This window comes from Coturnix japonica, chromosome 14 (genome assembly GCF_001577835.2).
Source record: "Coturnix japonica isolate 7356 chromosome 14, Coturnix japonica 2.1, whole genome shotgun sequence".
Lineage (NCBI taxonomy): Eukaryota > Metazoa > Chordata > Aves > Galliformes > Phasianidae > Coturnix > Coturnix japonica.
In genome coordinates, this window is record NC_029529.1 from 10,713,150 (window position 1) to 10,738,017 (window position 24,868).

The 24,868-nt window shown below is 51.2% G+C and overlaps 3 protein-coding genes across 5 annotated transcripts; all 3 read left to right on the forward strand.

Moving 5' to 3' along the window:
- Nucleotides 1-1,729: 1,729 nt before the first annotated feature.
- LOC107320986 (hemoglobin subunit alpha-D) lies at nucleotides 1,730-2,698 on the forward strand. Its single transcript, XM_015877437.1, has 3 exons — nucleotides 1,730-1,884; nucleotides 2,034-2,238; nucleotides 2,523-2,698. The coding sequence occupies exons 1-3, from the start codon at nucleotides 1,793-1,795 to the stop codon at nucleotides 2,649-2,651; spliced, it is 426 nt and encodes a 141-aa protein (XP_015732923.1). The 5' UTR covers nucleotides 1,730-1,792; the 3' UTR covers nucleotides 2,652-2,698.
- Nucleotides 2,699-4,585: 1,887 nt separating this feature from the next.
- On the forward strand, nucleotides 4,586-5,422 carry LOC107320982 (hemoglobin subunit alpha-A). The gene is made up of 3 exons (XM_015877433.1): nucleotides 4,586-4,748; nucleotides 4,889-5,093; nucleotides 5,195-5,422. Exons 1-3 carry the CDS (start codon nucleotides 4,654-4,656, stop codon nucleotides 5,321-5,323), a joined length of 429 nt encoding a protein of 142 aa, XP_015732919.1. The 5' UTR covers nucleotides 4,586-4,653; the 3' UTR covers nucleotides 5,324-5,422.
- Nucleotides 5,423-9,985: 4,563 nt separating this feature from the next.
- Nucleotides 9,986-24,831, forward strand: PGAP6 (post-glycosylphosphatidylinositol attachment to proteins 6). Of its 3 annotated transcripts, XM_015877350.2 has the most exons (14): nucleotides 13,360-13,377; nucleotides 13,722-13,899; nucleotides 13,992-14,309; nucleotides 14,917-15,124; nucleotides 15,215-15,348; nucleotides 15,738-16,003; nucleotides 16,561-16,871; nucleotides 17,646-17,739; nucleotides 18,631-18,754; nucleotides 19,514-19,650; nucleotides 20,862-21,040; nucleotides 21,505-21,651; nucleotides 22,081-22,197; nucleotides 22,333-24,831. In XM_015877350.2, exons 3-14 carry the CDS (start codon nucleotides 14,191-14,193, stop codon nucleotides 22,627-22,629), a joined length of 2,133 nt encoding a protein of 710 aa, XP_015732836.1. In that variant the 5' UTR covers nucleotides 13,360-13,377; nucleotides 13,722-13,899; nucleotides 13,992-14,190; the 3' UTR covers nucleotides 22,630-24,831. The 3 variants fall into 3 exon arrangements, with proteins under 3 accessions (XP_015732837.1, XP_015732835.1, XP_015732836.1); XM_015877349.2 differs by lacking the exons at nucleotides 13,360-13,377; nucleotides 13,992-14,309 and adding an exon at nucleotides 9,988-10,148; XM_015877351.2 differs by lacking the exons at nucleotides 13,360-13,377; nucleotides 13,992-14,309; nucleotides 22,081-22,197; nucleotides 22,333-24,831 and adding exons at nucleotides 9,986-10,148; nucleotides 21,842-22,074.
- The last annotated feature ends 37 nt before the right edge of the window (nucleotides 24,832-24,868 follow it).

Sequence of the window (24,868 nt, forward strand, 5' to 3'; positions counted from 1 at the left end):
GTATAACATACTGCTAAGCAGAAGCCCAGCACAGGTTAGAACCTGTGACTATTACTGCTCACAGTTCAGAAGCTACATCAACCAAATGTAAAGCTGATCAGGAAACGTTCTTTTACCCTGCTAGGATAATGAACAGACCCAGACTTCTCATTTAGACTCTCCAAAATCCAGCACAGCCTGCTCTGAACAACAGCTGCATTGCCAAATGGTGTGATGTGCACGGGGCAATGCTGTGTATTGACTGTGTGTGCTCTTCTCCAAAGGGTCTGGACAAGGTGAACTCCTTAGGCTATCACACCTGCTTAGTCCCACTTGTTTGGTAAAGGGACCCTCCCCTCAGCTTGATATTTCCTATATTTATATCAGGAACTTTGCGTGCTTTTGAAATTTGGGATGTCTAATGGCCCCTGGAGATCAATAATGGTATCTGAGGGACCAAAATTCCCAATGTTTAGCATTCCCCTGAGGGTAATGCACGGATCTTCCATGCCTCTTGGCCAATACCCCAGATCCCAGCTGATAAAAGATACGTGAATTTCTTTGTTTGCATCCTTGCTTCCCCTTCCAAAGTATGTCCAAGACTTTACAGTGGTACACATCACCTGTTCACACACACACGAAACACCTGGAGTGTTAAAGCAGCTTGAGATTCAGAAGCTCCTCCTTTGTTTGTTGGTGTGTTCTCTACCTAAGTGATCCACGTGTTATGGGCAGGCCAATAACTGTGATATCATCCTGTGCATCATGGGAGGTGTCTGTGTCTAAGGGCAGAGTGATTCCAGCTTAATTTACTGAGCCATATCCCTGCTCTTCCAGTGAGATCCTTACCAAGTTACCCTCACTGCTCATGCAGGTTTTGACATGAAAAGATGTGTGCAAAGCCTCAAGAAAACAAGAATGAATTGGCACATAAAGCTGCAGTGCTCGTCTTGTTTAAAAAATGTAAGCACTGTATTTGGACAATGGGGAAGATTGATAAGATGTGGAATTTTTAAACCACTGACCTGATCTAAATCTGCTGATGTTAAGCAGGGCACCTTCTGCGAGCAGTAAGTTTTTAAAGCATCCTATATTAGTGGGTCTCAGGGTAAACTGAATGCTTAAATCAATGATTTTTACAAGGTAGGTCGGCATCCCTAAGCTCAAATTTGTATCAGTGATTTCATGCCAAGGGTCAGTGAGGGATATGACAGATCCCAACCATTGCATGCCCTATGGGATGTCCTATCTTATGGAGAGCAGCAGGAGAACACACTGGGATGGGAACAAGACAACAAGTCCAGGCCTCATGAACAAGCAGGTGTGGACTGTGGATAGACCAGGTACCAAAAAAGGAGGTTCTTCCTCACCCAGGTTTCTCTGGGCTGCTGCAGAAAGATGATGGGAGCACACAGAGGGCAAAGGAGGCACGGGAGGGGAGCAAACCCAGGGGCTTTTTGTTTGCAGAGTGGCTGCCAACTGCAGGGTGCAGCCTTGATGTATGCCTTCCCCCAGCCCATTGAGGGGCTGCCTGGGGTCCCCTTTGCATGCAGTGCAGAGGGCTGACCCAGTTGGCAGGGCAGGGTAGGACAGGGCAGACAGGACAGCAGTGCCCCCTCAGGGCCCCCTCTGTGGGTGTCAGGGCCCCCCAAGGCACCGCCGCTCCCTGCTCCCCGCATTGCACAGCCACGGCCCCTCCATGTGGATAAGATAAGGCCGGGGCGGGTGTAGAGGGAGCTATAAGAGGTCGGCCCTACAGGCTCCTCCACCACACATTGCTACCAGCCACCAGCCCGCCCCACCAGCTGCCACCATGCTGACTGCCGAGGACAAGAAGCTCATCCAGCAGGCCTGGGAGAAGGCATCTTCCCACCAGGAGGACTTCGGAGCTGAGGCTCTGCTTAGGTGCGAGCCAGGCCCAGGGGACACCTGGTGGGGTGGGAATTGGGGAGTGGGAGCCAAGGGGTGCGGGTCAGGTCCTGGAGTGCTGGGTTGTATGGGCTGGGACAGGGGGAAATGTGGGGCAGCAGAGCTGACCAGCCTCGTTCCGGCAGGATGTTCACCGCCTACCCACAGACCAAGACGTACTTCCCACACTTCGATCTCTCACCCGGCTCTGATCAAATCCGTGGCCATGGCAAGAAGGTGTTGGCTGCCCTGGGCAACGCCGTGAAGAACATTGACAACCTCAGCCAGGCCATGTCTGAGCTCAGCAACCTGCATGCCTACAACCTGCGTGTTGATCCTGTCAACTTCAAGGCAAGCAAAAGCTTGGGTCTGGGGGTCCTGGGGGTCCTCAGGTCAGGGGGTCCTGGGGTTACAGGGTCCTGGAAGTCTTGGGGTCAGGGTCTCCTAGAGTAAAGGTCTTGGGTTGGGGGGTCCTGGAGCCCTGGGTTCTAGAGGTCCCTGGGTTCCTGGGAGCTGGGATCCTGGGGGCCAGGAGCTGGAGGCAAGGGGTGCTACCAGAGCCATGATGGGGAACAGATTGGGGCTGAGAGCCCTCCACCCAGAGCAAGGGTACTGAGCCTCTGTTTGCCTTGCAGTTGTTGTCGCAGTGCATCCAGGTGGTGCTGGCTGCACACATGGGCAAAGACTACAGCCCTGAGGTGCATGCTGCCTTCGACAAGTTCCTGTCTGCCGTGGCTGCTGTGCTGGCTGAGAAGTACAGATGAGCCACCATCTACAACTTCAAGTCTTCAATAAAGACACCATTGCTGCAGCACTGTGTCCATGTGTGTGGGTCTGGGGACAGGGTGGGCTGGGCACAGGGGTCCAGGGTGGGCTGGGGCAAACTCAGTGGTTCCCTGCACCCCTTGGGAGGGAGGGAGGAAGGAAGCTGCCAGCAGGTCTGGCATGGGGCCTGGATGGTTAAACTGAAGCTGGTAGCAGGACTCTGAGGACATAGCTCAGTCTGCACCTTCCCATGCCTGCAAACCTACTTGGGGTGGGTGAAGCCAAATGTGTTTTCTTTGAACCCCTTGAATGATTTTCCGTGGGGAAAGGATTGACATCTCCTGGCAATATCAGCATGGCTGTTTAGGACTTGACTGGGAAGCTGTGGGAGCTAAATGCCCGCATGGATTCTGTAGGCAACAAAAGAAGTTCATAGAATGAAAAAAATCCACTGTAAACCACGAAGTACAAACACCTTTCATAGCCTGAAGTCCCTGAGCCTCAGCTCTCTAGCAGCTGCCTGAGAAGGGCCCTTCCACTCCTGCCCTGGGTGCCTGCTTTTCCCATGCCATCTGGAGGGGGTGGAAATGTCACAGGCAGAGCTGTAGTTCAACACAAGGCTGCTGCTTTTACATCATTGGCTTTAGATCTGAGAGAGATGATGGGTTATAAGATAGTAAACTAGCCCTGGGTTTGCTCTGTGCTTTGACAGGGGGTCCCCATGCTATGCCCTGCTCCTGTGAGCCCACTCCCAAACATGCAGTGCTTTTCCTCCATACTCCAAAGCACTGTCTCCATTTCAGCATGTCTGTGTTCATTTACACCCAGTTATTCCCATGCCTTCAGTTTGAGGAGCTCTCCTTCCTTTGCAGTTTGCCCCACTGACGTGTGCATGGGCAGCAGACACACACAGCCTCCCCAGCATCTGCTTCCCAGAAGAGCAGCCCCCCTCCTCCACTCTTCCCCTCCTCCCATGCTCTGACATGGTGCCAGGTCAAGCTAATCTCCCCCAGACACAAATGATAAGAACCGCTGGAAATGGAGGAAACACGGGTGTAAACTGTCCCCCCCCCCGCGCCAGCTCTCGAACCTACTGGAACCACTGCAACCTTTTTCACCTTTCCAGCCCTCCTTATCTTCCTCATCCTCCTCACCTTCACCACTCAGGACATGCAGAGCTCACTGGGGGCCTCCCTGGCCATACATTCCCCCCTTCCCCTGCTGTGAGCTCCTGCAGGACAGTGCCTGCATCAGGATCTGGCATTGACCCCACGGCTCTGCTGTGTGCCCCATTTCCAGCACACAGGGCCACCCCATTCCCCCACAGCAGCAAGGACTGGGACAGAGGGAGCTCTGGGGTCTGTTTGCAAAGGGATGCAGCTGTGGGTGAGGGAGCAGGACATGAAGATGCATTGGGGTGCACTGGTGTGAGGAGTGCAGAAGGAATGAGAGCAGAAGGGTGAAGTGAGAATGAGTGGTGGTGTGCAGGGGCTACGTTGCAAAGTGGTGTGTAGGGACAGTGCATGTACTGGGGCAGTTTGCATGTGTTCATAGTCTGTGCTGGAGAGGTCAGGGGCAAGTGCTCCTGAGCCTACAGATTCCATATTGCTATCCCCTCTACTCTGCCTGCTCCTCCTGGGTAGAACACATCCCTTCTGGCCTTCTGAGGGACCCTTTGTTGGCACCTCAGCCCTAACCCCACGCAGACCCTAACCTCAACCCATGCTGGTGCAGACACTAACCCTAATCCTAACCCTAAATCCAGCTCATGCCAGCATCACACTGCCCCAACCCTGACATCGAGCCCAAGCTCATGCTGGGGACCAACCCCCCCAGCCTGTGCAGTATCGTGGGTGGGGCAGGACAGCAGCCCTGCCTGGATGGGGTCCAGAATCTATGGGGCGGGCTGGGGGGGGCGGGCTATGGCCAGCACAGTATATAAGGCCAACAGCAGACTGCAGGGGCACCCGTGCTGGGGGCTGCCAACGCGGAGGTGCAACCATGGTGCTGTCCGCTGCTGACAAGACCAACGTCAAGGGCATCTTCTCCAAAATCGCCGGCCATGCTGAGGAGTATGGAGCCGAGGCCCTGGACAGGTAGGTGTCCTCTCATCTCCGTCTGCCTCTCTCCTGTCTGTCCCTGATCCTTTTCCCATACTCAGCTGTCCATGTCCCATCCCTCCCCATCTTACCCGTCCCCTCCTGCTCTGCTGGCCCTGACTCACTGTGCTCCACAGGATGTTCACCACCTACCCCCAGACCAAGACCTACTTCCCCCACTTTGATGTGTCACACGGCTCCGCTCAGATCAAGGGGCACGGCAAGAAGGTAGCGGCTGCCTTGGTCGAGGCTGCCAACCACATTGATGACATCGCAGGCACCCTCTCCAAGCTCAGCGACCTCCATGCCCAGAAGCTCCGCGTGGATCCTGTCAACTTCAAAGTGAGTGTCTGGGAAGGGGGGCAACCCACCCTGCCCCTGATGCAGCCCTTTCTTGGGCCACGTGGCCACCCCTCTCCTCACCCTCTCCTTTTGCCTTGCAGCTCCTGGGCCAATGCTTCCTGGTGGTGGTGGCCATCCACCACCCTGCTGCCCTGACCCCGGAGGTCCATGCTTCCCTGGACAAGTTCTTGTGCGCTGTGGGCACCGTGCTGACCGCCAAGTACCGTTAAGATGGCACGGCGGGTAGAGCTGGGGGGCAACCCACCACCAGCCCTCCAACAGAGAGCAGCCAAATGAGATGAAATAAAATCTGTTGCATTTGTGCTCCAGCTCTGGTGTCCTGCTCTGGTTGCTGCCTATGGGGAGGGAGTGGGAGGGATCTGCTCTGGGGCTCCATGCAGCTGAACTGCGGGCCCCAGGGCCAGGTGAGTGTGTGGAGGATATGAGCTCAAGTGGTGGTGTCTGGATGATGTTTGGGTGGTGTTTGGATGATGTTTGGGTGGTGTTTGGGTGGTGGTGCCCAGAAGACAGATGCATTTCTGCTGTCTGTGGGCATGAATAGAGCTCTTACAGGTGCTGGTGGACAGAGGGGCTTTATGGAGAGTGGTTCTTGAGGGCTCCCAACAGCTCCAACCCATCCTGAGCTTCCCAGCAGAGCCACATACCCATGTTGGGATCCCAAGCACTCCTTACCCCATGAAGCCTAAACTGTAGGGAAACAGATCTCATTCAGAAAGGGCTTGCAGGAGGTGGGTGACACAGCAAGGACAAGCTGAGGACCTTCTGCACTGGGGCAGCTTTCTATGCAGGTCTATGGACTGTGGCCCTCATAGGACTTCTCTGCTTCCATCTCCTGACACCTTGCTGTGTGCCACCCATGGGGGTCCCAGGGTGCACCAAGAAGGCAGAAGGGCTGGGGAAGACCACAGCACTCCAATAGGAACCACCAGCACCTGGGGATCAGTTCGTGTTCTTTGGGCTGTGAACCTCATCAGGGCAGGGGGATGAGCATGGGTGGTGAAGCGGTGCTGGGTGCTGTGTGTGGCCCCCAGCTCTTATCACAGCCAGCAGCAGGGCTGGGGATGGCCATAGCCAGTGGGGGCTGCAGGTAGCTGATAAAGAGCTGCACGGGCTCTCCTCCAGCCCACGGGTGTGGTGAGGGACGTGGACAGCAGATAGCCCTGGGGGGGTAAAACCTGCCAGGTGCTGAGTAACTGCAGCCTGTCCCTGCCAGGGATCTTAATGCAGAGATGGAGGTTTGAGAAAGCCCCAGAGCGGCCAGCACAGAAAAAAACCAGCATGAATCCAACCTGGGGTTACCACAGGTCCCCTCATTCCTTGCCACATGTACCATATGAATGGGTTCAGATGGAGGGATGGTCTCCAGTGACCATCAGGGACCAGTGCTCACAGGCGACTCCAGAGAGCTTCCAGCCCTCAAAAGTTCCTCCTACAAATCACCAGCCTCAGGTGCCACAAATCCACCAGGCCATGCTCCAGTCTCCCACCTCACACCATCCAGATACATCTATGGGCATTGCTTCCCACAGCAGAGAGCCTCTGCTCCGAGGGAGCACAGGGAGCAGGGGCACGGTGCAGGCAGGGCATGCATGGCACTGGGAACTGGTGTGCCAAGCACTGGTAAGAGCCAGTGTCAAATCCTGCATAGATCTGGTCTGCTCCAAACCCTGCTGCAGGGGATCCTTGCAGTCCTGAGATTGGTAAAGGCAGTGCTTGTACAAGTGGGGTGAAGCTGCATGTAAAGGAATGCATGTCCTCCAGCCTGGAGCTGAAGCAAGAAATGGCAGCACATATGGGGCATATCTGTGTGTGTGCATGAAAAGTGTCAGGAGCAATGCAGGGGGATGATGTGTGCGACATTTGGCTGCTGTCCCTGCTGCCTCTGCCAGACCTCTGCCTCCAGTTGCTCTCACACCTTGCTATGACCTCAGGTAGGACTCAGCAGGGCCAGTGTTTTAGAGGAGACAGTGTCTGGCTCTGTCTGGCTAAAGAATGCCATACTGCAAACAGCTGAGTGTTTTGTCCCAGCTACTTGTCCCTGCTGCCACAAGATGGAGGCCTCAAGCCGTGGTGCCTTTATCAGAGCCAGCCAGCTCAGCTTTGAGTCAGAGCCTCCAGCATTGGCCAGGATGAGCTCCTGAACACCTTGGGGTGCTGGCGCAGGCTTGAAGGGTGCATGGAACCCCATGCTGTTTAAGGGGCCAGATCCACTGCCAGGAGGGTCTGCACCACCAGCTAGGCAGGGCTGGGTACGGTGTGGGAACAGGAACCCTGCCCAGACCCCTCACCCTCTTCCTACAATCACAGAATTACAGAATCACGGTGTTGTTGGGTTGGAAGGGACCTTAGAGCCCCCAGATCCAGCCCTGATGTGAGATCCTTTTGCTAGAGATGAGGGAGAATATCACCTGTTTACAAAAGGTTCTTCTGTGTTTGCATCTGACATAGGCATTCAGCAGGCCAATAGCAAAACCCATCAGGGGTGCAACCTATAGGTCTTTTGCTGAAAACATCCTGTCAACGCAGCTTGTTTGCCTCAGGTTTGGCTAGTTTTTCTTTCCTAAATGTCAGCCTTTCCATACTGAAATGCTCCCTGATATATCCAAACCATTTTTAACCCAATGCTTGGGGTTGCTCACAGCTCTTCCAGCTCAAACCCATCTGAGGTTTTAATAAGTGTATTCTCTATTACAACACATAAGTTATTGATGAAGGAACAGTGAATAATGATATTGAACCAAGAACTGGAATCTGTCACAGAAGGAAAACAGACTCATCTGAAATGATTCATTCTTGGCAATAGCAATGCTTATTACTCATCTCTTACTTCAATTAAAAGTCCCACTGTTAGTTGTGACTTTAAGTTGACTGCCTTATAGTTCCCTGGTTTCCACTTTTTACCCTGCTAATAAGAATAGACCCTACTGTCTTATTCTGCAACCCCATCACCCTCTGCCATTTCTCAAAGATTCGGATGGAGTGAAATGGCTTCAATCAGTTGCTGAGGTAAAGGGGAATTTTTTCAGGCAGTCTGGAAACACCGAAGTGATTGAACTGTACTTTAATCCACTCTTTTCAGGATCCATCTACCTTAAGTCCTTTATCAAAAATGACATTTTAGTGAAGGCTGACTCTATTTTCTCTCTTCTGTGAGTACTTTTCCTGTCCCTGCTGCGTCAACACCTTCCCCAGGGGATGTTTTCTATTTAGGCTTTAAGACCCTTGTGACTTTTTGTCTTGGTCTTTTGATCATGTCCCTGTGTGCTCAGTATTCCTTCACCATAATGTCAATTTTGATGGAGGACTTAAAGTATTTTCTCTCCTTCCTTTCATGAAAACAGAGACTGCTCCCAGTGGAGCAGCTACATCAAGCATCAGCTGCATGGGTCCCTAAAGAGAACAGGGCTGATAAAAACAAGCATTACCAGAACTTAAAACATTGTCTGTGTTTCGCTGCCATCACAAAAAGTTTAATGCCACAGACAATATCTTAGAAAAACTTTCTGCTCAGCTCCTTCTGGTCATCAGATCCAGCCAGGTTTCCACTGTGGCTGTACCAGTAGCTACCCTTTTCAATGAAGAAACAGCACTTTTCTGTCAGTCGATGTTGTCCACTAAGGATTGATCTGATTCTCAATACAGAATGGACATGCAGACACGTCTTCCTACCACACAGCAGCCACCTGAGATGATCTGAATGTGCTTAGGGACACAGAGAACATAAGAAATGTCCCTGCTGGACCTGATGGTTGGTTCATCTCACCCAGCGCTGTGTTCAGCAATAGGAGATGGCACTGGGGAGCACACAAGCCTCGCCATTTTAGCTTGTGCTCCTCCAACACCTGCATCAGCAGTTGATGATTTCATAGAGTAAGTTCCTGCATGTTGCCTTCAGCATCTCTTTATTGACCTGTTGTTCATGAATTTACTCACCCGTTTATAAACCTGCTGACCCCATTTGTTTCTACAGCCTCCCATGGCAGCAGGTTCCAGAAGTTCATTCTCCCTCCCTGCCTCACATGAAGTCCCTTTTATCCATTTCAGACCAATCTATTGGACTCATTGATGGCCTTTAATTCCAGTACTGCAGAATCCAGTGAGCATCAGATCCATATCCCCTTATGACTGTGTAAAGTAGGCCATTTCTGTGCCCTCTCCTGACAAACCCAGTCTTTCCAGACCATCATCATCCTGCAGCTCCCCATGCCCATCTCATTTGCCATCTCAATTGATCTGAGCTCTTTCTCTGCATGCACTGTGTCCATTTTAGACACAGATTTAGAGGCCAGAACTGCACAGCCATCCTAAGAACCAACTGGTGCCTGGCCAACCAAAGGTGGAGCTCCCAGAGCAAAGCAAGAAAGGCAAACCTGCCGTGAATCTGATGCATGGGAAAAGCCCTGAGACACTGCTGGATTGCATCACCCACACACTACAATGGAAAACCTTTCCTCACTCTCCCTCAATGAAGGAATAAAGTCTGATATTGCCATCTTGAAGTCTACAGCTCTCAGATTTTTTGACCCACGTCCCTGAGATGCAGTTCTTCACTGTCATCTTCCTTCCCAGATCCCTTATCACTGTGATTTCACTTAGGCAACGAGCTGCAAGGCAGACACAACACAGCCAGGCTGGAGCTGGAGCTGGATGGAGGTTTCCCACCCAGCTCTGCCTTTTTAACTGCTTGTACCAGAACCAGACAAACAGGGCTATGGGAGCAGTGTCACCCCGAGGGTCGTCCCCACGATGAGGGCCGCCCCCTGCTCCCTGACGGCCACCGAGACCCCCCTGGGCCCGGCTCAGCTCCGTGTGGTAGCCGGTTGTCCCGGGGGTGGAGCGGGGCGGAGCGGCGGAAGCGGGAGGTGGCGGAGACGGCGGCGATGATGATGGCGCTGCGGGGCGGGCGGCGGGCGGCGATGCCGGGATAGAGCGGGGCGGCCATGGCACGGGGAGCCGGCCCGGTGCTACCGCTGCTGCTACCGATACTGCAGCTCCTGGTGCTGCCCGAGGGCCGAGGAAACCGAACCGGGGCCGGTAAGTGCGGGCAGAGGGGGGGGGCGGCCGTGATGGAGCCTCGCATCCCCTTGCGGCTGCATCGTGGCGAAGTTTATTGTGGGCAATGAGTGGGCAATGGATGGACCGAAGGGATGCAGCACATCTCTATGGAGGCAGGTTTGTTATGTCCGGAGAAGAGAAGGCTCTGGGCAGACCTCAGTGTTTCCTCCCAGTGTTTGAAGGGAGCTTGTAAGCAAGAGATGGACCGGATTTTTACGTGGCTTGATAGTGCTCGGAGAAGGGGGAATGGCTTTAAACTGAAAGAGAAGAGACTTAGGTAAGATTTTAGGAAGGATTTATTTACTCAGAGTCATTGAGACCTTGGAACTGCTGTCCAGTGAGCTGTGGGTGCCCCATACTGGGATGCATAGAGGGTCAGTCATTGGGGTCCTGCACAGTGTGAGGGGCAGCCAGCCCACAGCATAGGGGTTGGAACTGAATGGTCCTTAAGGTCCTCTCCATCCCAAGCCATCCTATGACTCTTAAGGTTTTCCCTCGTTGTGTAGCGGTGGTGGTTGGGGCGGATGGGCAGGAGTGGGCTCTGAATGGGCAGGAAGCAGTTGCAATGGTTTCGAAGGTGCAAGGGCTGATCCTTGTGGCCGTGAGCCTGAAGCTTCTGCTGTGTGCATGGCAGGGGCTCTGCTGTGCTATCCAAGGGCTGTACCTTGTCCTGAGAAGCATGTTTGCTCTCTTCGCCCTGATGTGGAGGTAGGTGTATGTAACTGTGGTTATCAGCTGCTGAGAGTGGTTCCCATGCTTCAGATAGCCACAGACTGCTCAGGGAGCTGCTGGCGCCAGGGTGAGATGTCACTTTTGCCCCAGGCCAACCCTACTCTGGCATCCTGCTGGGTGGGTTCCCAGCCCTCAGGTACCTCCCCTGTGTTCAAGGTGTGATATTGGGTTCTTCTTGGCGTCATCCTGCCAATTCAGGTGAATTCCTCATTGGATCTGAGAACTGTTAAGGATCAGATCCTCCTGAGAGGAGTGAGGAGTCTTGGGATACATCAAGATGTGGCTTTGACATGGGTTACATTATAAATAGCACACAAAAAGCCTGCCACAGTCATCTCTTGTCTTGAGTCAGACTGGTCGCTGTCTGTGTAGCTGTACTCAGGGTTCTCAGTCTTTATGTCCCTTTGGAATTGCTGCTTGACCTAAGCTCTGCACAGGGTTGAGCCTGCTGGCTTGTGAAGTGCTGGCTCTTATGAAGCCCCAGAGATATTTGCATCTGCTCTGAAACCGGGACCTCGTCCTTCTCATGGGGAGCTCTGAAACCAGCGGTCAACATGTCTAGAAGCAGAATGATATAATCTTTGGATGAACAAATCCAAGCTGTCGCAGGTGGTTCTTTATTCAGACATTCAAAGAATGTGTCTCCTCTGTGCATCTGTGATTCTCCTCATGTTTTGTTTGTCTTCTTCAAATTTTTCCTGCTTTTTGCGTCCTATGTTTGAAACTTTTAGAAGGAGGCTCTTGTTCAGCATCAAATTATGTTGTTTCCATCCTTTCCCACAGGGATTTCACAACTGCCCTGTTCAGTTCAAAGAGCTCTGAGCATTGCTGGATGGTCAGGTCTGACTCCCAAGGTGTTGCTGTGCTTCTGAAGAATGTTCAGAACAGGGTAGAAACAGGCACATACAGAGCACAGCAATATTCAATGCAAATAGGGAGCAGGAGCACATGCCTCACTTGCACATGACCCGTCTTTCTGGCTTTTCTTTACTAATAATCTATTATATCTTCATGTAGCATTTCCTTCTCAAACCAGGTGAAGTGGGAATCAACTCATCTTGTTTCCTGGATGCCCAGCATAGCAAAACCTGGGAGTGCAGCTGTGGCCCTGGTAGGTTCTCTCCAAGCAGAGCTGTGTACTTGGACTTTGTCCACACTGCTGTACTGCAGGCTCATGTGCTCACATTGTCAGCTGTCACACAGCTCTGTGCCATTCCCTTGGGCTGTAACTGCAGCTCACCTCAGTCAATATAACTGACCCATCCTTAATGTGACCCATGCTTGACTTCTTAATTCTGACAGCCCTCTGCTCCTCCCTACAACACCTCATAAGTTATTCTTCTTCTTCTGTGGCCCCTTGAAGGTGAGGAGCTGCTGATGGGTGCTGTTGGCCATGCAGTTTGGCTGGAGAGCTGAAGTGGGTTTTTGCTGGGTGCTGGTGGAACAGTTCATCTCTGATCAGTCTGTCCAGTGTGAGCTTTGGGCAGGACCATGGCTGTCCAGGCTTTACTACTCTGTCTTTGTCTACCCTTGGCTTGTGCTGGCACCCAAATGTCACCATGGACATCCAGCAATGAATACGCTGTGTGTGTGCAGAGTGCCACTGGGTGCAAAGAAGCTGCTGATTAAAGGCTTCTCTTTTCTGTAGTTCCTATGCGTGAAATAAGACTGGGTTTGTAGGAGAGCACAGCTGATTTCCTTCCTCCACTCATGACTGTGGGAGCCCGTACTGCACTGCCGTCACATCTGTGTTTGCTTGAAGGGTCCCTTCAATGGTATTTGCTCTTTACTGTCCCAAAGAGTGACCTAACCCTGACCTGAGGACAGTAGCTGGAGTTTGTTCTGCCCTGTGCTGGGGTACAACCAATCCAGGTCCCTTCATTTGGCCCTGGGTGGGCTCTGATGCAGGACATCAGCTGGGGTGACTGTGTGTGTTCTGCTGGCACCCTTTTCCCTGGAGAGTAAATCCTCCTGTTGGTTTATTCTTTGACAGCAGTGAAAGCTGCGTGGCTGGTATTTCTTGCTTTCCTATTTCCTCCTTTCTCAGTTGGGTTTGCAATGTGCCTGTAGGCTTTAGCTTGGTCATTTGCCAAGAAATTAAACCCGTTATGACTATTCCTGTCTCTTTGCAGTGCCGTGTGTTCAGGTCAGCATGTATCCTGCTCTGGGGCATGAATCGTATTTCCTGCTCGGATTAGTTTCCTCTTGGCACCAAGTACAACCCAAGGCTCTGCTCCTGCCTGAGGAATGCTTTTTTTTCCTCTTTTTCTGGCACCTCACTGAAACTCAGCTGTGTCCTGCGTGTTTCCACATGACCCTGAGCAGCATGAGATGAAGACAAGCTACGCACCACTTGCTGCTTTATTGTCTGATCAAATAGTGCTTCTGAATCTGGGAGCTACCACAGTGTCTCTCCATTTCACAAAATTCCAGAGTAGAAAAGGAGCGTCAGGGAGGGCTGAGTAGAGATATGAAGGTAAATTCTTTACCTTGCTCACTGAGAGGAACCTCATTTGCTGGTGGACAAAATGACTTTGTCTCCATTCCCAGTGCAGTTTTGCCCAGTTCCCAATCCTGATATTACGTTTCTTTTCTGACCATGACAGCAGTGTAGTTCTGCATGTAGAATGACCAGCAGCCTGGGAGTGATCTGTAAGCATAACTGGGCAGAGGGATGGATGGAGGCTCTCGTTAGTCCTATGGCACTTTCATTGAATGACTGTCCAGTGACATTAAAACTCTTGTATGCACCCATGGGTGTATGTTGCAGTGCAGCCTGCTCCCAGCCACCCAGCAACTGTTGTGCTCTCTCCCTTTTAGGCTCCCTGTTCGTCTCCGAGTACTTCTCACAGAGTGCACAGAGGTTGTCCTTCTACAGCTGGTATGGGAACGCCAAGGTCTTCCACTTCCACGTGCCAGAAGATACCGTGCTGCTTCGCTGGCTTCTGCAGGCATCCAGGGGGAAAGAACCTGAGTGCACCAGCATGGAGGTCACAGTGTACGTATGTCCCCTCACCAGTGCCTGCACATGCAACCTTTCTTATCTTTCCTTTGTCCTTGTCACTCATGACTGGAGTTGTTTGTTCGCAGGAGGCTGTGAATTCATTCGCCGCTTGGAGCAAACATCATTTCTGAATGTTACACTAGCATTGAATCTGTGGTTTTTAACCTGTTGGAGCATTTCATGTTACCAGCGGATCAAGGAGCTATCAAATGCAGTGTCTAAGAGAGGCCTTAGAAACACTGGAGAGAGCTTCACAGTGAGGCTGTTGTTGCTCTTCAGAAACAAATGTGTTCCTGGACCTTTCTGTACCTGTCAGGATCCTGTGCATGTTACCAGAGGATGTGGCAGAACTGCAAAGGTCTTAAGAGGATCCAAAGCAATTGTGCTGTCTGCATCCCAGAAAGGTTAAATAAACGCCTCCTGTGTTACGTAGCTGCCTACTTTTCTGGTAGTTCAAATTTTGAGATGCTTATCTTGAAAGCAGAAGCACTTTTGTTCTGAAGTCAGTCACAGAGGCCTTCCTCGGTGAGCGTGTTTTAATCTGTCTGCCCTCCTTAGGGGAGGAAATAGGGAAGATGCAGATCTTAGCTATAAAAAGAAAGCTCTTAATTGACGGTTTAGCCTAGCAGGCTATACAGGGAATTTGCTGATGGTTGCTTTTAAAAAAGGAAAGGGGAAAAAAAAAAGAAAGCAGTTTCGTGATTGGGGCTTAACCTAAGTAAGTGTTACGGAAATTTGCTTTCAGGCTTGATGGAATGATGTAAATCCTTATCTTAATAAGCAGCCAAGTTAAATCAATCTCTGAATAAGTCCAAGATAAGGTAACGCCAGCCAGTCCTCACCAAATGAAAATGATGGCTCTGTGCTCCACTTAAAATGTGGGTTATTTCGAGCCTGCACCCTCTCTGATCTCAGGCCAACTGGGGTATCTATTCACGAGTTCATATTCCCGTTCATCTTGCACGTGTATTTACATCCCGTGATTTATTTGGATTCTGGTTTCTCTTGCAGGCACTTTCGCTATGGAGCTCCTCCTGTAATTAACCCACTGGGCACTCATTTTCCTGCAAACGCAACCGTCCGTCCTTCCTATAACATCAGTATCACTCTGAGCAGCGCTGTGCAAAACACCACCTTTGTGAACATCACCACCCCTGCTGCAGGAGACTGGTTCATTGCTGCACATCTCCCTGAGGCTGCTGGCAGAATTGAAGTGAAGGTAAGGGCTCTGATGAACATCTCGTACAGCCAGCGTACTCTGTCCAGTGTGTCTTGCCACATCTGACCGGTCTGCTCTCCCCTCCTGCAGGGTTTCTCCACTCCATGCACCTATATGTTTCAGGCAGATATGTTTGTGCTTAGACTCACTGATATGCCTGTTCTGGAGCCTGGTGTTGCCATGCCACAAACCATCGTCTCACCTGCTAAGCCACTGCATGTCAAGTGAGTGAGAGCAGCGGCTGGAAACACTTGGGGCTGTATGTGGGAGGGTCAGATTTCTCACTGGTGCTGCTTGGGGTAAGCCACTGTTGTTTCCATGCTGGGCTGGACTCTGGAACTCGAGGGCCTTTAACCAGCTCCATGTGGCAGGCTGATGAGGTCTGTGTGGGCACAGCATATGAGGGCCCTTCTCTGACTCTTTGCAGGTAGACCTAACGCTTGGCTATGGGAATTTGTTAGCTTCTAGAGACCCCTCTCCTGGGAATGGTATTCACAACACAAATCAGGGCATTCTGATTCTTGTCACAAAGCCTATGGGACTCTGTGGTGGGCTGTGGCTGCCCTCTGTTCAGAGTACAAATTGTACGAGTTGCTGGTTCCTCTTCCTGCAGGGTTTTTGTTCCCAAATACACTGCCAGAATGTGGTTTGAGCTGCGAAGCTGTGTGACAAGTGAGCGGAAACCATGTGCTGTGCGGGTGGTGCTGGGCTCCATCACACTGCCACAGTCCTTCCAGAGGATCGTCACCTGCACAGGGAATGTGAACTGCAGTGTAAGCCTGGAATCACTGCCCTGGGAGAAGTGGTTGCAAATCATGGTGGAGAGTCTTGGTACTGCCAATGCCACTGTGTCATTGGAGATGCTGGCTTCTTTCACAGGTGAGCTTCCATCTTCATGTGGGAGAGAGACCAGAGAGAATTTTGTGTCTGCTATGTCTCTTGTGCCTTTGTGTGAATGGCTTCCACAGTATGCTTTTTGCCTGGATATAATCTCGATAAGATCTGATTGTTGCTTAGGGGTTAAAAGAGTAGGCTCCAGTATTCAACTGAGGATGAATCAGGATGTTTGAGAAAGCAGTGTCTGGTTTAATGTTAATGAACATTCCCTGTCTGCTGGGTACATTGATGTGTTACAATACTATGTATTATCCCTTCTCCAGTTCCTCTGCTTCCCAGCTGTTTCTCAGCAGCTCCAGAATGTTGTCATTTACTTTACCATTTGTCTGGCTTTTGTCAGTGTCCCAAATTTGAACACTGATTCTAGGGTCTCCCTGGCAAAGTCGATGCCTTTCAGGATCAGAGTAAATTCTGAAGTGCCTGAACCAACTGAAATACCCCACAGTTTGTGCTATAACATGAAGGTCTGAAGTTACTGGGGCCCTATTGGGGTGCTAGTCCTGATTGTGCTGATTCCTTTCCCTTTCTCTGCTTAACAGATTGTAGACCGGGAAGTACCAGTTCATTCCTTAACTTCAGCAGTCTAAACCAGAGCCAGGCTGGTTCTGGATCAGGGAGTCCCACTCCATCTACAGGAATGGTTTTACGCAACACTTCTGACCAGAGGAGCTTCTGCCTCCAGAATCAGCCTGTTGTTCGTGAGGACCTGGATGTGGTGTCTGTGCGGTACAGGCTCTTGAATGGTCCCAGTGTAGCCGTGTACTCCATCTCCCCAACCCTCCTCCTCCTCAACTTGAACAGTGGCATGGATAGTGGGGGTTCCCTTGTGGTGAATCTCCTGCTTAACAAGGTGCAGTAGGCTTCTTCATGTGATTGTCTTCTCTTTGCAGTGCTTGACCCTGTCCCAGCTCTTGGGTAAATTCGAGGGGTTGTAGGTACCAGTGGAACTATTTTCCTTTCTTTCTTGATGCTGCAAGGCACTCTTGTCCTGTTTTAGATACTAGTGTCATTTACTGCTTGCCAGTTCCAATTCAAATGCTCCAGTTCACTGGAATGTGATGGCAGAGGAAATGGAGATGCAGCTGCTTTCCATCTCCTCCGTGGAAGCCTAGAGCCTTGTTGCCAGGAGAGCAGACTGATAGGGAAACCCAGGGATTTCCTATCTGAGTCACTGATTCCAGAACTCCTATGGTGGCACTTACAAATTAGTTCTATGAAAGTGTGTCTAGGAAGCTTGTTGTAAGGGCTTGTTAATGCTTTCCTGAGAGCTGGAGCACAGCTCAGCCCTGATGTCAGTCTGCCTCCTATTTCTACCACCATGGATTTGTGCTGAAGTGATGTGCTGGTGTAAATATTCCATCTGAGAGGCATTTCCAGCCATTCAGTCTCCCCAATAAACTTTTTTCCTGTGCCTTTCAGCACAAAAAATATAATGCAGTGACAGGGCAGGGTGAGGAGAATGCAGGTTGGTCCAGAAAGAGCTGGGGAATTGATGGATGACTTTGATCAGCGGGTTTTAGTATCACCTGCTGCTCCCATAGATTGTGAGCAGTGTGGGAGATTAATAGGGTGTGGGGGGTGGCATTGAGTTGCTCTGATGTGGGATGTTTTTCTGCTTACACAGACGTCTCTGAGCCAGGCCAATGCCACTGTGGTTGCATGTGTGAGTGCTGCTTCGCCGGTGCTGTCTCTCAATTCCACGCAGAACTGCAGCACAGGTATGAGAGCCACTGACAGCCACCACCAGCTCAACTACGGAATCTCAGGACTAAGCTTTTAGACCTTTGCTTTTAGGAGGTGCTAACTGAGTCGAGTCCTTTGTGTGGTGTTTTGGGCAAGATTATTTTGGCACAAACTCTCCTAAGGCCTTCATCACTCAGTGCTGGCAAATGCCCTGAAGTATAAGAGTGCAGATGCTAGTCTGGAACCAGGAGCCAGACTCCATCAATTAAACCATAACAGTAGTTAGCAACTGAGTCTCTTCCAGCCTTGTTGGCAGGTTTGAGGCTAGTCAGGGCCTTGTTGGTGTGCAGTGAAGCTGAACTCTGCGTTGGAGGACTAGAATCATAGAATCATATCAGGATCACAGGATGGCCTGGGTTGAAAAGGACCACAATGATCATCCAGTTCCAACCCCCTGCTGTGTACAGGGCTGACAACCAGCAGACCAGGCTGCCCAGAGCCACATCCAGCCTGGCCTTGAATGCCTGCAGGGATGGGGCATCCACAGCCTCCTTGGACAACTTGTTCCAGTGCATCACCACCCTCTGAGTGAAAAACTTCCTCCCAATATCTAAACGAAACCTCCCCTGTCAGTTTAAAACGATTCCCCCTTGTCCACCCATTTAAACAGCCATGCTCCCTCCTGTTTATACGCTCTTTTCAAATATTGGAAGGCCACAATGAGGCTTCCCCAGAGGCAAGTAAACGGGCTTTTCCACTTTTCTTGTGCTGTCCAGGCAGGTTCTTTCAACACCCCAGGGCCCTGTGAGGATGGGGTTAAGGAGCAGTAGGAATATCTGATCTCTGTGCAGCTGATCTCAGCCAAGGATTGCTGCAGGCCTTTCTCCCCAAGTTCTGGCATATCACAGCACTCTCTTCTCTTCAAGCTTTCTTCCAGGGCTACCCTCTGAGTCTGAGCACGTCCTCTGCGGAAGCAATGCTGATTGTCCTGTACCCACAGACAGATGACTGGTTCCTTTCCTTACAGCTCATCTGCCTGAAGGGCCAGAGGTGAGTCTGGTGTGTTATCCAGCCTTGAGGCTGAGACAAAGCACTGTACCTCCTGGTCCTGCTGCCCTTGTCTCACTTAAGCAAAACCAAATGCCTCCCACTGTCCTGCCTTCTGCTGCAGGCTCAATACATGTGGTAGCAGTAAAGCAGTGGCTACAGAGAGGAAGAAAAGAGATGAGTGGCAGTGCTGCTCTCTGATAAGCCCTCAAGCAGCTTGTCTGGTGCTGACCTGCTGTGTCTCACGCTGACTGCATGAGGGTGGCAGAGTCTGCTTGGATGAGCTTTCCCAGATGCGTGCTGAGGTGATAAATAGGAGAGAGCAGTGTTGTAAATCAGAGTGCTGTTACTTCCTCAAGGGGTCTTTGAAACGTGCACAGTTGCTCTCATAATACAGCAGTTTGCCTTCCTGGTGATTCATCTGTGTAAGGAGCCAAGCATGCTCTGCGTAATGGCGCTGGCAATTGCTGGGTCTGAGGACCACTCATGAGAATCTGAGACTGTTACAGTAGTCTATAGAAGAGTTGAGGCCTGCCTGTACTTTGGTTGGCAGTCTGAGTGGAGAAGGATTCTCTGCTGGGAGCAATGAAGCAGATCCACAGCTGGTTGTGGTGTGAGGGTCCCTCTGCTGAAATAAGAGTGGGAGCAGCCTGATGGCAGGGCACAGTGAGGCCAAGAGCCTTCAGAACCCCTGAAGCAGTACTCCTGTGGCACAAGGGTGCCCAGAATGGCCAGGGTACCAACAGCCTGTTCTCATTGCAGTGAATGTAACACCGCAGAAGCCAAAGTGACCGTCATAGCATACCTCACCCCCTGCTTCAATGACTGTGGGCCATATGGACAGTGCAGCCTCCTGAGAAGACACGGCTACCTCTATGCTGGCTGCAGCTGTAAAGCTGGTGAGTGCGTTTTCCTAGGAGGCCACGTCCTTCCATTTGGTTGTTTAAATAGCGGAGCCGGGACTGTCACAGCTGTCACAAACAACCTGCAATCACAGTGCCTGCCCAAAGTGCCCTCTGTACCTGTGGTGCACTCTATGGGCAGCGTCCTGAGTTCCCTGAGGAGTGTCAGATTCTGGGAAGCGCCCATAGGGAACAGTGAATCAAAGACAACTTTCAGCTGAATAGTAGTTTTACTTCCAGCTTTGAGTCCCCGATGCCCTTGAGAGGTGCTTCTGAGCATCCCCAAAGAGATCAGGATGCTGGCAGGGCTGCCTGAAAGTGTCAGCATCAGAGCCTGTGTCTCTCAGGGCAGTTTATTACGTAGTGTCCTGGTACAGGATGTGATGAGACGGGCTGGCAATCTCCGTGATTTGCTGTGGTGCTCTGTCTCATGCCAAGAGTCAGGATGCAAGCCAACACTTATGCTTAGAGGTGCCCCTGGAGGAGGCACATTTGTGTCAGCTGCTAATTATAATGAGATGAGAGAACTGGGCGGGAGTCACTAGCTTAGGGAAGATGATAGCTGTTCTGTGCCTGGATGGATCCTTGTATCTGTTCTTAGCAGAAGGGCAAGGTGAAACGTGGTTCACTGCTGCTTTGGACCTGATCCAGGACGCCATTGCTTTCTTCTGCAGTTCTGCTTCTAGGCTTGGACTGTGACAGAAAACGACATCCTAATTTCCTCAAAGAGTGCCATGTTCTGGGAAGCATACAGCACCCCAGGGGAGATGAGGAATCAGGCTGAGGACAGCTTTCTGCTGAATCACTTGGAGCAAAGTGCCCCAAACTGAATATTCATGACCCAGAAATAAACTGAAAGAGAGCAGCCTCCTGTGGGCTCCGCAGGGACAGCAGGGGGAAGGGGACAGAGCTGCTGGGTTTGTTTCTCGTGGCACTGTAATGGGATGGATTCTACTCTTAACTCTTCTTGTTGACTGTAAAGTGCCTGTATGTACCAGGCTGCCCTGTGAGTGAGCTTTCTCCAAAAGGAGGGCATGAACATCTTAATCTCGAGTAAGAAAGTAATTTTAACCATTTAAGTGGCTGACGGAGCGTATTGGCAAGCAGGGCTGCGGCAGCAGAGCTCATTAGACAGCAATTGCAAACATCAAAACAATTAAAGTCAGCTGCTTAGTATAAATACTGTTTGGGTCCTCTCTGCTCTGCAGGTTGGAGTGGATGGAGCTGCACAGACGATACCAAGGCCCAGTCTGTTGGTGCACAGAACCTGGCCACCCTCCTGCTCACGCTGAGTAACCTCATGTTCCTGCCAGCAATAGTGGTTGCTGTTTATCGATACTACCTAGTGGAGGCCTCTGTCTACACCTACACCATGTTCTTCTCCACGGTAGGAATTAACTTTTATCGGGTCCCCTGCCAGTTCCCCCTTAGCATCAGGAATTTGGGGAGCACTTAGTCCAGTGCTTGCTGAGTTGGACTAAAGGCTTTGGTGGAGCAGTCCATCCTGGAGCTCCACGAGTTCCTTCTAGGATCATTGGACATGCACCTCCATGGACATGTCCTGCCCCTTCAGAGCTTGGATGAAGTGTTATTTGAACTGGATTCTTCCAGCCGTGCTGCAGGTGCTCCCATTTGGGAGCAGACCCCAGGGAACTGAGATGGGAACACAGCACAATGCTGGGAGGGTTCAGAGTGATGGCTGCTCTCCAGCTGCTTTCCGCAATGCTGTGCTGGTTTAGTGGAGATTCCTGGGGATGCTGCCAGGAGGGATCCTGGCTCCCATTCTTCTGCTCCTTAACATAAAGCTGTGTGGTGGTGCTGGATTCAAGTTAACCTTTGTTTTTCTTCCAGTTCTACCATGCATGTGACCAGCCAGGCATCGCTGTGATGTGCATTATGGACTACGACACACTACAGTACTGTGACTTTCTGGGCTCTGTGGTGTCCATCTGGGTGACGATCTTGTGCATGTCCCGGGTGAAGAAGATTCTGAAATACGTGAGTGCAGGATTTCATTGTGTATATTGTGCTGCAGGGCCAGGCGTGAGCTGGCCGAGCCACAGGTGGCCATGCTGTGCCCTCTTGTGGCAGCACTTCGGTAGCACGGCACATTCAGCAGCTCCTCTGCTGCTTGCAAGGTTCCCTAAATAGCCCGTCTAATTTTTAATCCAGTGTTGTTTTATCCTAGGACTTTGCACTGCGAACCTGAATGCTTGTTAGTAAGTACCGGGCCCTGAAGGGGCTGAGGTGAAAGATTTGTGGATCCTCTAGTTTCTCCTTCTAAAAGTGGTGCTCCTGAATCATGTGTGTATGTAGGGCTGGGACAACCAGGAGATAAAATTCTCCCTGTCTTAGGCCTTTGGCATGGCCAGCTGTGCACTGGCAGAGGACGAGCTGCTGATGTTGGTGGTGTTGTCTCATTTGTAGGTTCTTTTTGTCCTGGGGTCACTGCTAATCGCCATGTCCCTGCAGCTGGACCGCAGAGGGGTGTGGAACATGATGGGTCCCTGCCTGTTTGCCCTCGCCATCATGATCTCAGCATGGGTAAGTAATAACAGCCAGATAACCTACTGCCCTTTGCACCCCTCCAGAGAAAATGGTGGCAGAGCAGACTCTGTTTCCAGAGGTATACACTCTTGCTGTGAAGACTTTAACCCTTCTGTTCCTTCACACCTCCAGGTTTACCATGGAGTGAAGCGCAGGCACTGTTACCCCTCCTCGTGGAAGCGATGGGTTTTCTACCTCCTCCCAGGGATCACCTTGGCTTTCATCGCCATCTCAGTATACGCGTTCATGGAAACCAATGAGAACTATTACTACACTCACAGCATCTGGCACGTGCTGGTGGCTGGAAGTGTTGCTTTCCTGCTTCCACCTCGGGACAAGCATAAGAAGCCCTGGGCCTGGTCACAGAAGCTCACGTGTCGCTATCAGATCTGCCAGAATGACCGTGAGGAGCTCTACGCTGTCACCTGAACTGCTTGGCTCCACGTCCCAGAGGTGAAGGGCTGGTAAGGTTGCTCTTTACCAGGCCAGCCTGGGCTGCCCCTCTGTAGCACACTGGCTATCTTCTTGTGTGCTCTTTCACTGGGGCAGCACAGATATCTAGACTGGATTTAAAGATGAAGACGGTGGGCTTGTCTTCTGAAGGCAAGTTTGAGGCCCCCTCCGCTTTTCTGCTGGGATGGGGTAGGCTCTTCATGGTTCCAAATCAAGGAGCAGTCTGCCCACCACCTCCCCCATGGCCCTGGGGGAAATTGCCAACCCTTCTTCCCTTCCTACTGTATCGATAAGACTTGGGCTCAGCCCATACTGCCCTGGAGCCAGATGCTGCAGGGCTCTTCCCTGCACTCGCTCTCTTAGCAGAGGTCTGTGGGACAGAGATTTCCCCTGATATCCTGCAATCAGAATTTGCTTTATCAAGAGAAGAACAGGCTTATTCAGCCCCTGACCTAGAGGTAGATGCTTTTGGGTGCTCTTGGTGCTAAAAGGGAGGGAGCTGATCTCAGCATGCCCTGGGTCATTGATTGCTATATCCTACGTGAGTCTAGAGCCCCTCTCTGTGAAACAGGTGATGCTGCTCTTACCTAGTCCTGATTCTAGAGGGGATGAACAAGACCTGAACTTGGGCCCTAACTTCAGGATCAGACTTGCCAAGAATGTGGAAAAAAAAATGCGGGCATATGCAAGAGCATCAGAAGCATCTGTCTCTGAACTGTGAAACACAGCAGAGCGAGTTTAGTCTTAGTTTTCCTTTTGTCCTTCTTAGTTCATCTGGAAGGAGTCAGGCGATTGTACTGTTCCCCTTCCTCTCTTCATGTTCAGGTATTTGCTGTCTTCCTTTCTTTTGTGGGTGCAGGAGCTCTGCCCAGCTAACATAGGTGGCAGCGTCCCTCAGGACTCCAGTGTGGTTGGTGATGGGCTGTGACACTTCACTTGCAAATTAAATTAGTGACACTACCCCCAGTTCCTGCACCTTTAGACAGCAAGATTTCACTCTGTATCTGTTTTAGGGTCAACCTGTGCTGAGCTGGAACTCAGGGCTCTGGAGCAGCTCCAGTCCTGCAGTCATCTGAGCACAGCGTGGTCTTACAGCAGGCTTATTAACATGTGCTTTGAAGGGGTGCTGCACCCAGCACCTTTCCTGTGCTTGCATACAGCATCACATTGGAGCTGTGCCACCCCTGCGCTTGGCCAGGCTGTGTGTGCTGCAGTCACAGCTGCTCCCAGCCCATTGGCAACATCCCAGTCCCTCCATGAGCTCCCAAGGCAGCTTTAGTCACCTCGGGTTTATCGGTCTCACCTCAGCCTTATTGGAGGGCACTCAGACATAAGAAAGCAAGATCAGAAACAGAACTGGCAACTAGGAAAGTACTCTTTGCCCATCCTTATTATATAGACAAGGGCTCAAATACACGGTTAATACACGGTTCCCTGTTTATTCCAGCCGCAGAGGATGGCTGAGGGCGAGCAGTTCGGACTGTACAAAGGTCTCAAGTCTAGTACAGAAAGAAGATAGTTCAGATGCCGATGTCCGTGTGTTTCTGTTGCAGCCTGTGGTTTGCTGCAAGCTGACTGATGTCCATACAACTGTATGTTGTATGTTGTATGACCATGTAACTGCTGCATATCCTCCCACTCTGGGATCAAACACGTGTGTGCTAATGGGGAAGATGAAGGTTCATCTGGTGCTGTGTGCACTGCTCAGAGCCGCCCTGCAAACCCAGCAACCCTTTGGGGGAGGAAAGAGCTATTAACAAAGGATAACACTTCCAAGCTTATAGGAAACATTGCTTTCCTTGCCAGCATCCTGCACTTTAACTCCTTGCCATTCATCTCATCTTTAACCTAATGGATCTGCCTGTTAATCCATCCTCTGCCTTGGCACAGGGGCAGGAGCAGCCCCAGCCCGGTCTCGTTCCGTCCGTGTTCGGTGCCGCACCGAGAATGAAGCAATAAATCAATACATCAATAAACCCCCTCCGGTTTGAGGGGGTGTGGGTGTGGGTGGGGGTTGGGTCTGTATTTTGGGTTAAATCGGAGGAAATTCGGTTCGTTTTGGGTTTGTTTTGTTGGTTTATTGTTTGTTTTTTTCCTCCTGTGATTATTTTATACGGTCAATTTGGAAGCTTCTGATTTTATAACGTAATAAATGTGACGGTGTTGGAGGGCAAACTCGAACCGTGGTCTTACTGTATACAGCAAGGGGGGGGGT

Excerpts from the sequence above, each read along its gene's own strand:
- LOC107320986 (XM_015877437.1), top strand. The coding sequence starts at position 1,793 with ATGCTGACTGCCGAGGACAAGAAGCTCATCCAGCAGGCCTGGGAGAAG. Across the intron at positions 1,885-2,033 it reads GGAGCTGAGGCTCTGCTTAG|GATGTTCACCGCCTACCCAC; the intron begins GTGCGAGCCAGG and ends TCGTTCCGGCAG. Across the intron at positions 2,239-2,522 it reads TTGATCCTGTCAACTTCAAG|TTGTTGTCGCAGTGCATCCA; the intron begins GCAAGCAAAAGC and ends TTTGCCTTGCAG.
- LOC107320982 (XM_015877433.1), top strand. The coding sequence starts at position 4,654 with ATGGTGCTGTCCGCTGCTGACAAGACCAACGTCAAGGGCATCTTCTCC. Across the intron at positions 4,749-4,888 it reads GGAGCCGAGGCCCTGGACAG|GATGTTCACCACCTACCCCC; the intron begins GTAGGTGTCCTC and ends TGTGCTCCACAG. Across the intron at positions 5,094-5,194 it reads TGGATCCTGTCAACTTCAAA|CTCCTGGGCCAATGCTTCCT; the intron begins GTGAGTGTCTGG and ends TTTGCCTTGCAG.
- PGAP6 (XM_015877349.2), top strand. The coding sequence starts at position 10,055 with ATGGCACGGGGAGCCGGCCCGGTGCTACCGCTGCTGCTACCGATACTG. Across the intron at positions 13,900-14,916 it reads ACCAGCATGGAGGTCACAGT|GCACTTTCGCTATGGAGCTC; the intron begins GTACGTATGTCC and ends TTTCTCTTGCAG. Across the intron at positions 16,004-16,560 it reads GATGCTGGCTTCTTTCACAG|ATTGTAGACCGGGAAGTACC; the intron begins GTGAGCTTCCAT and ends TCTGCTTAACAG.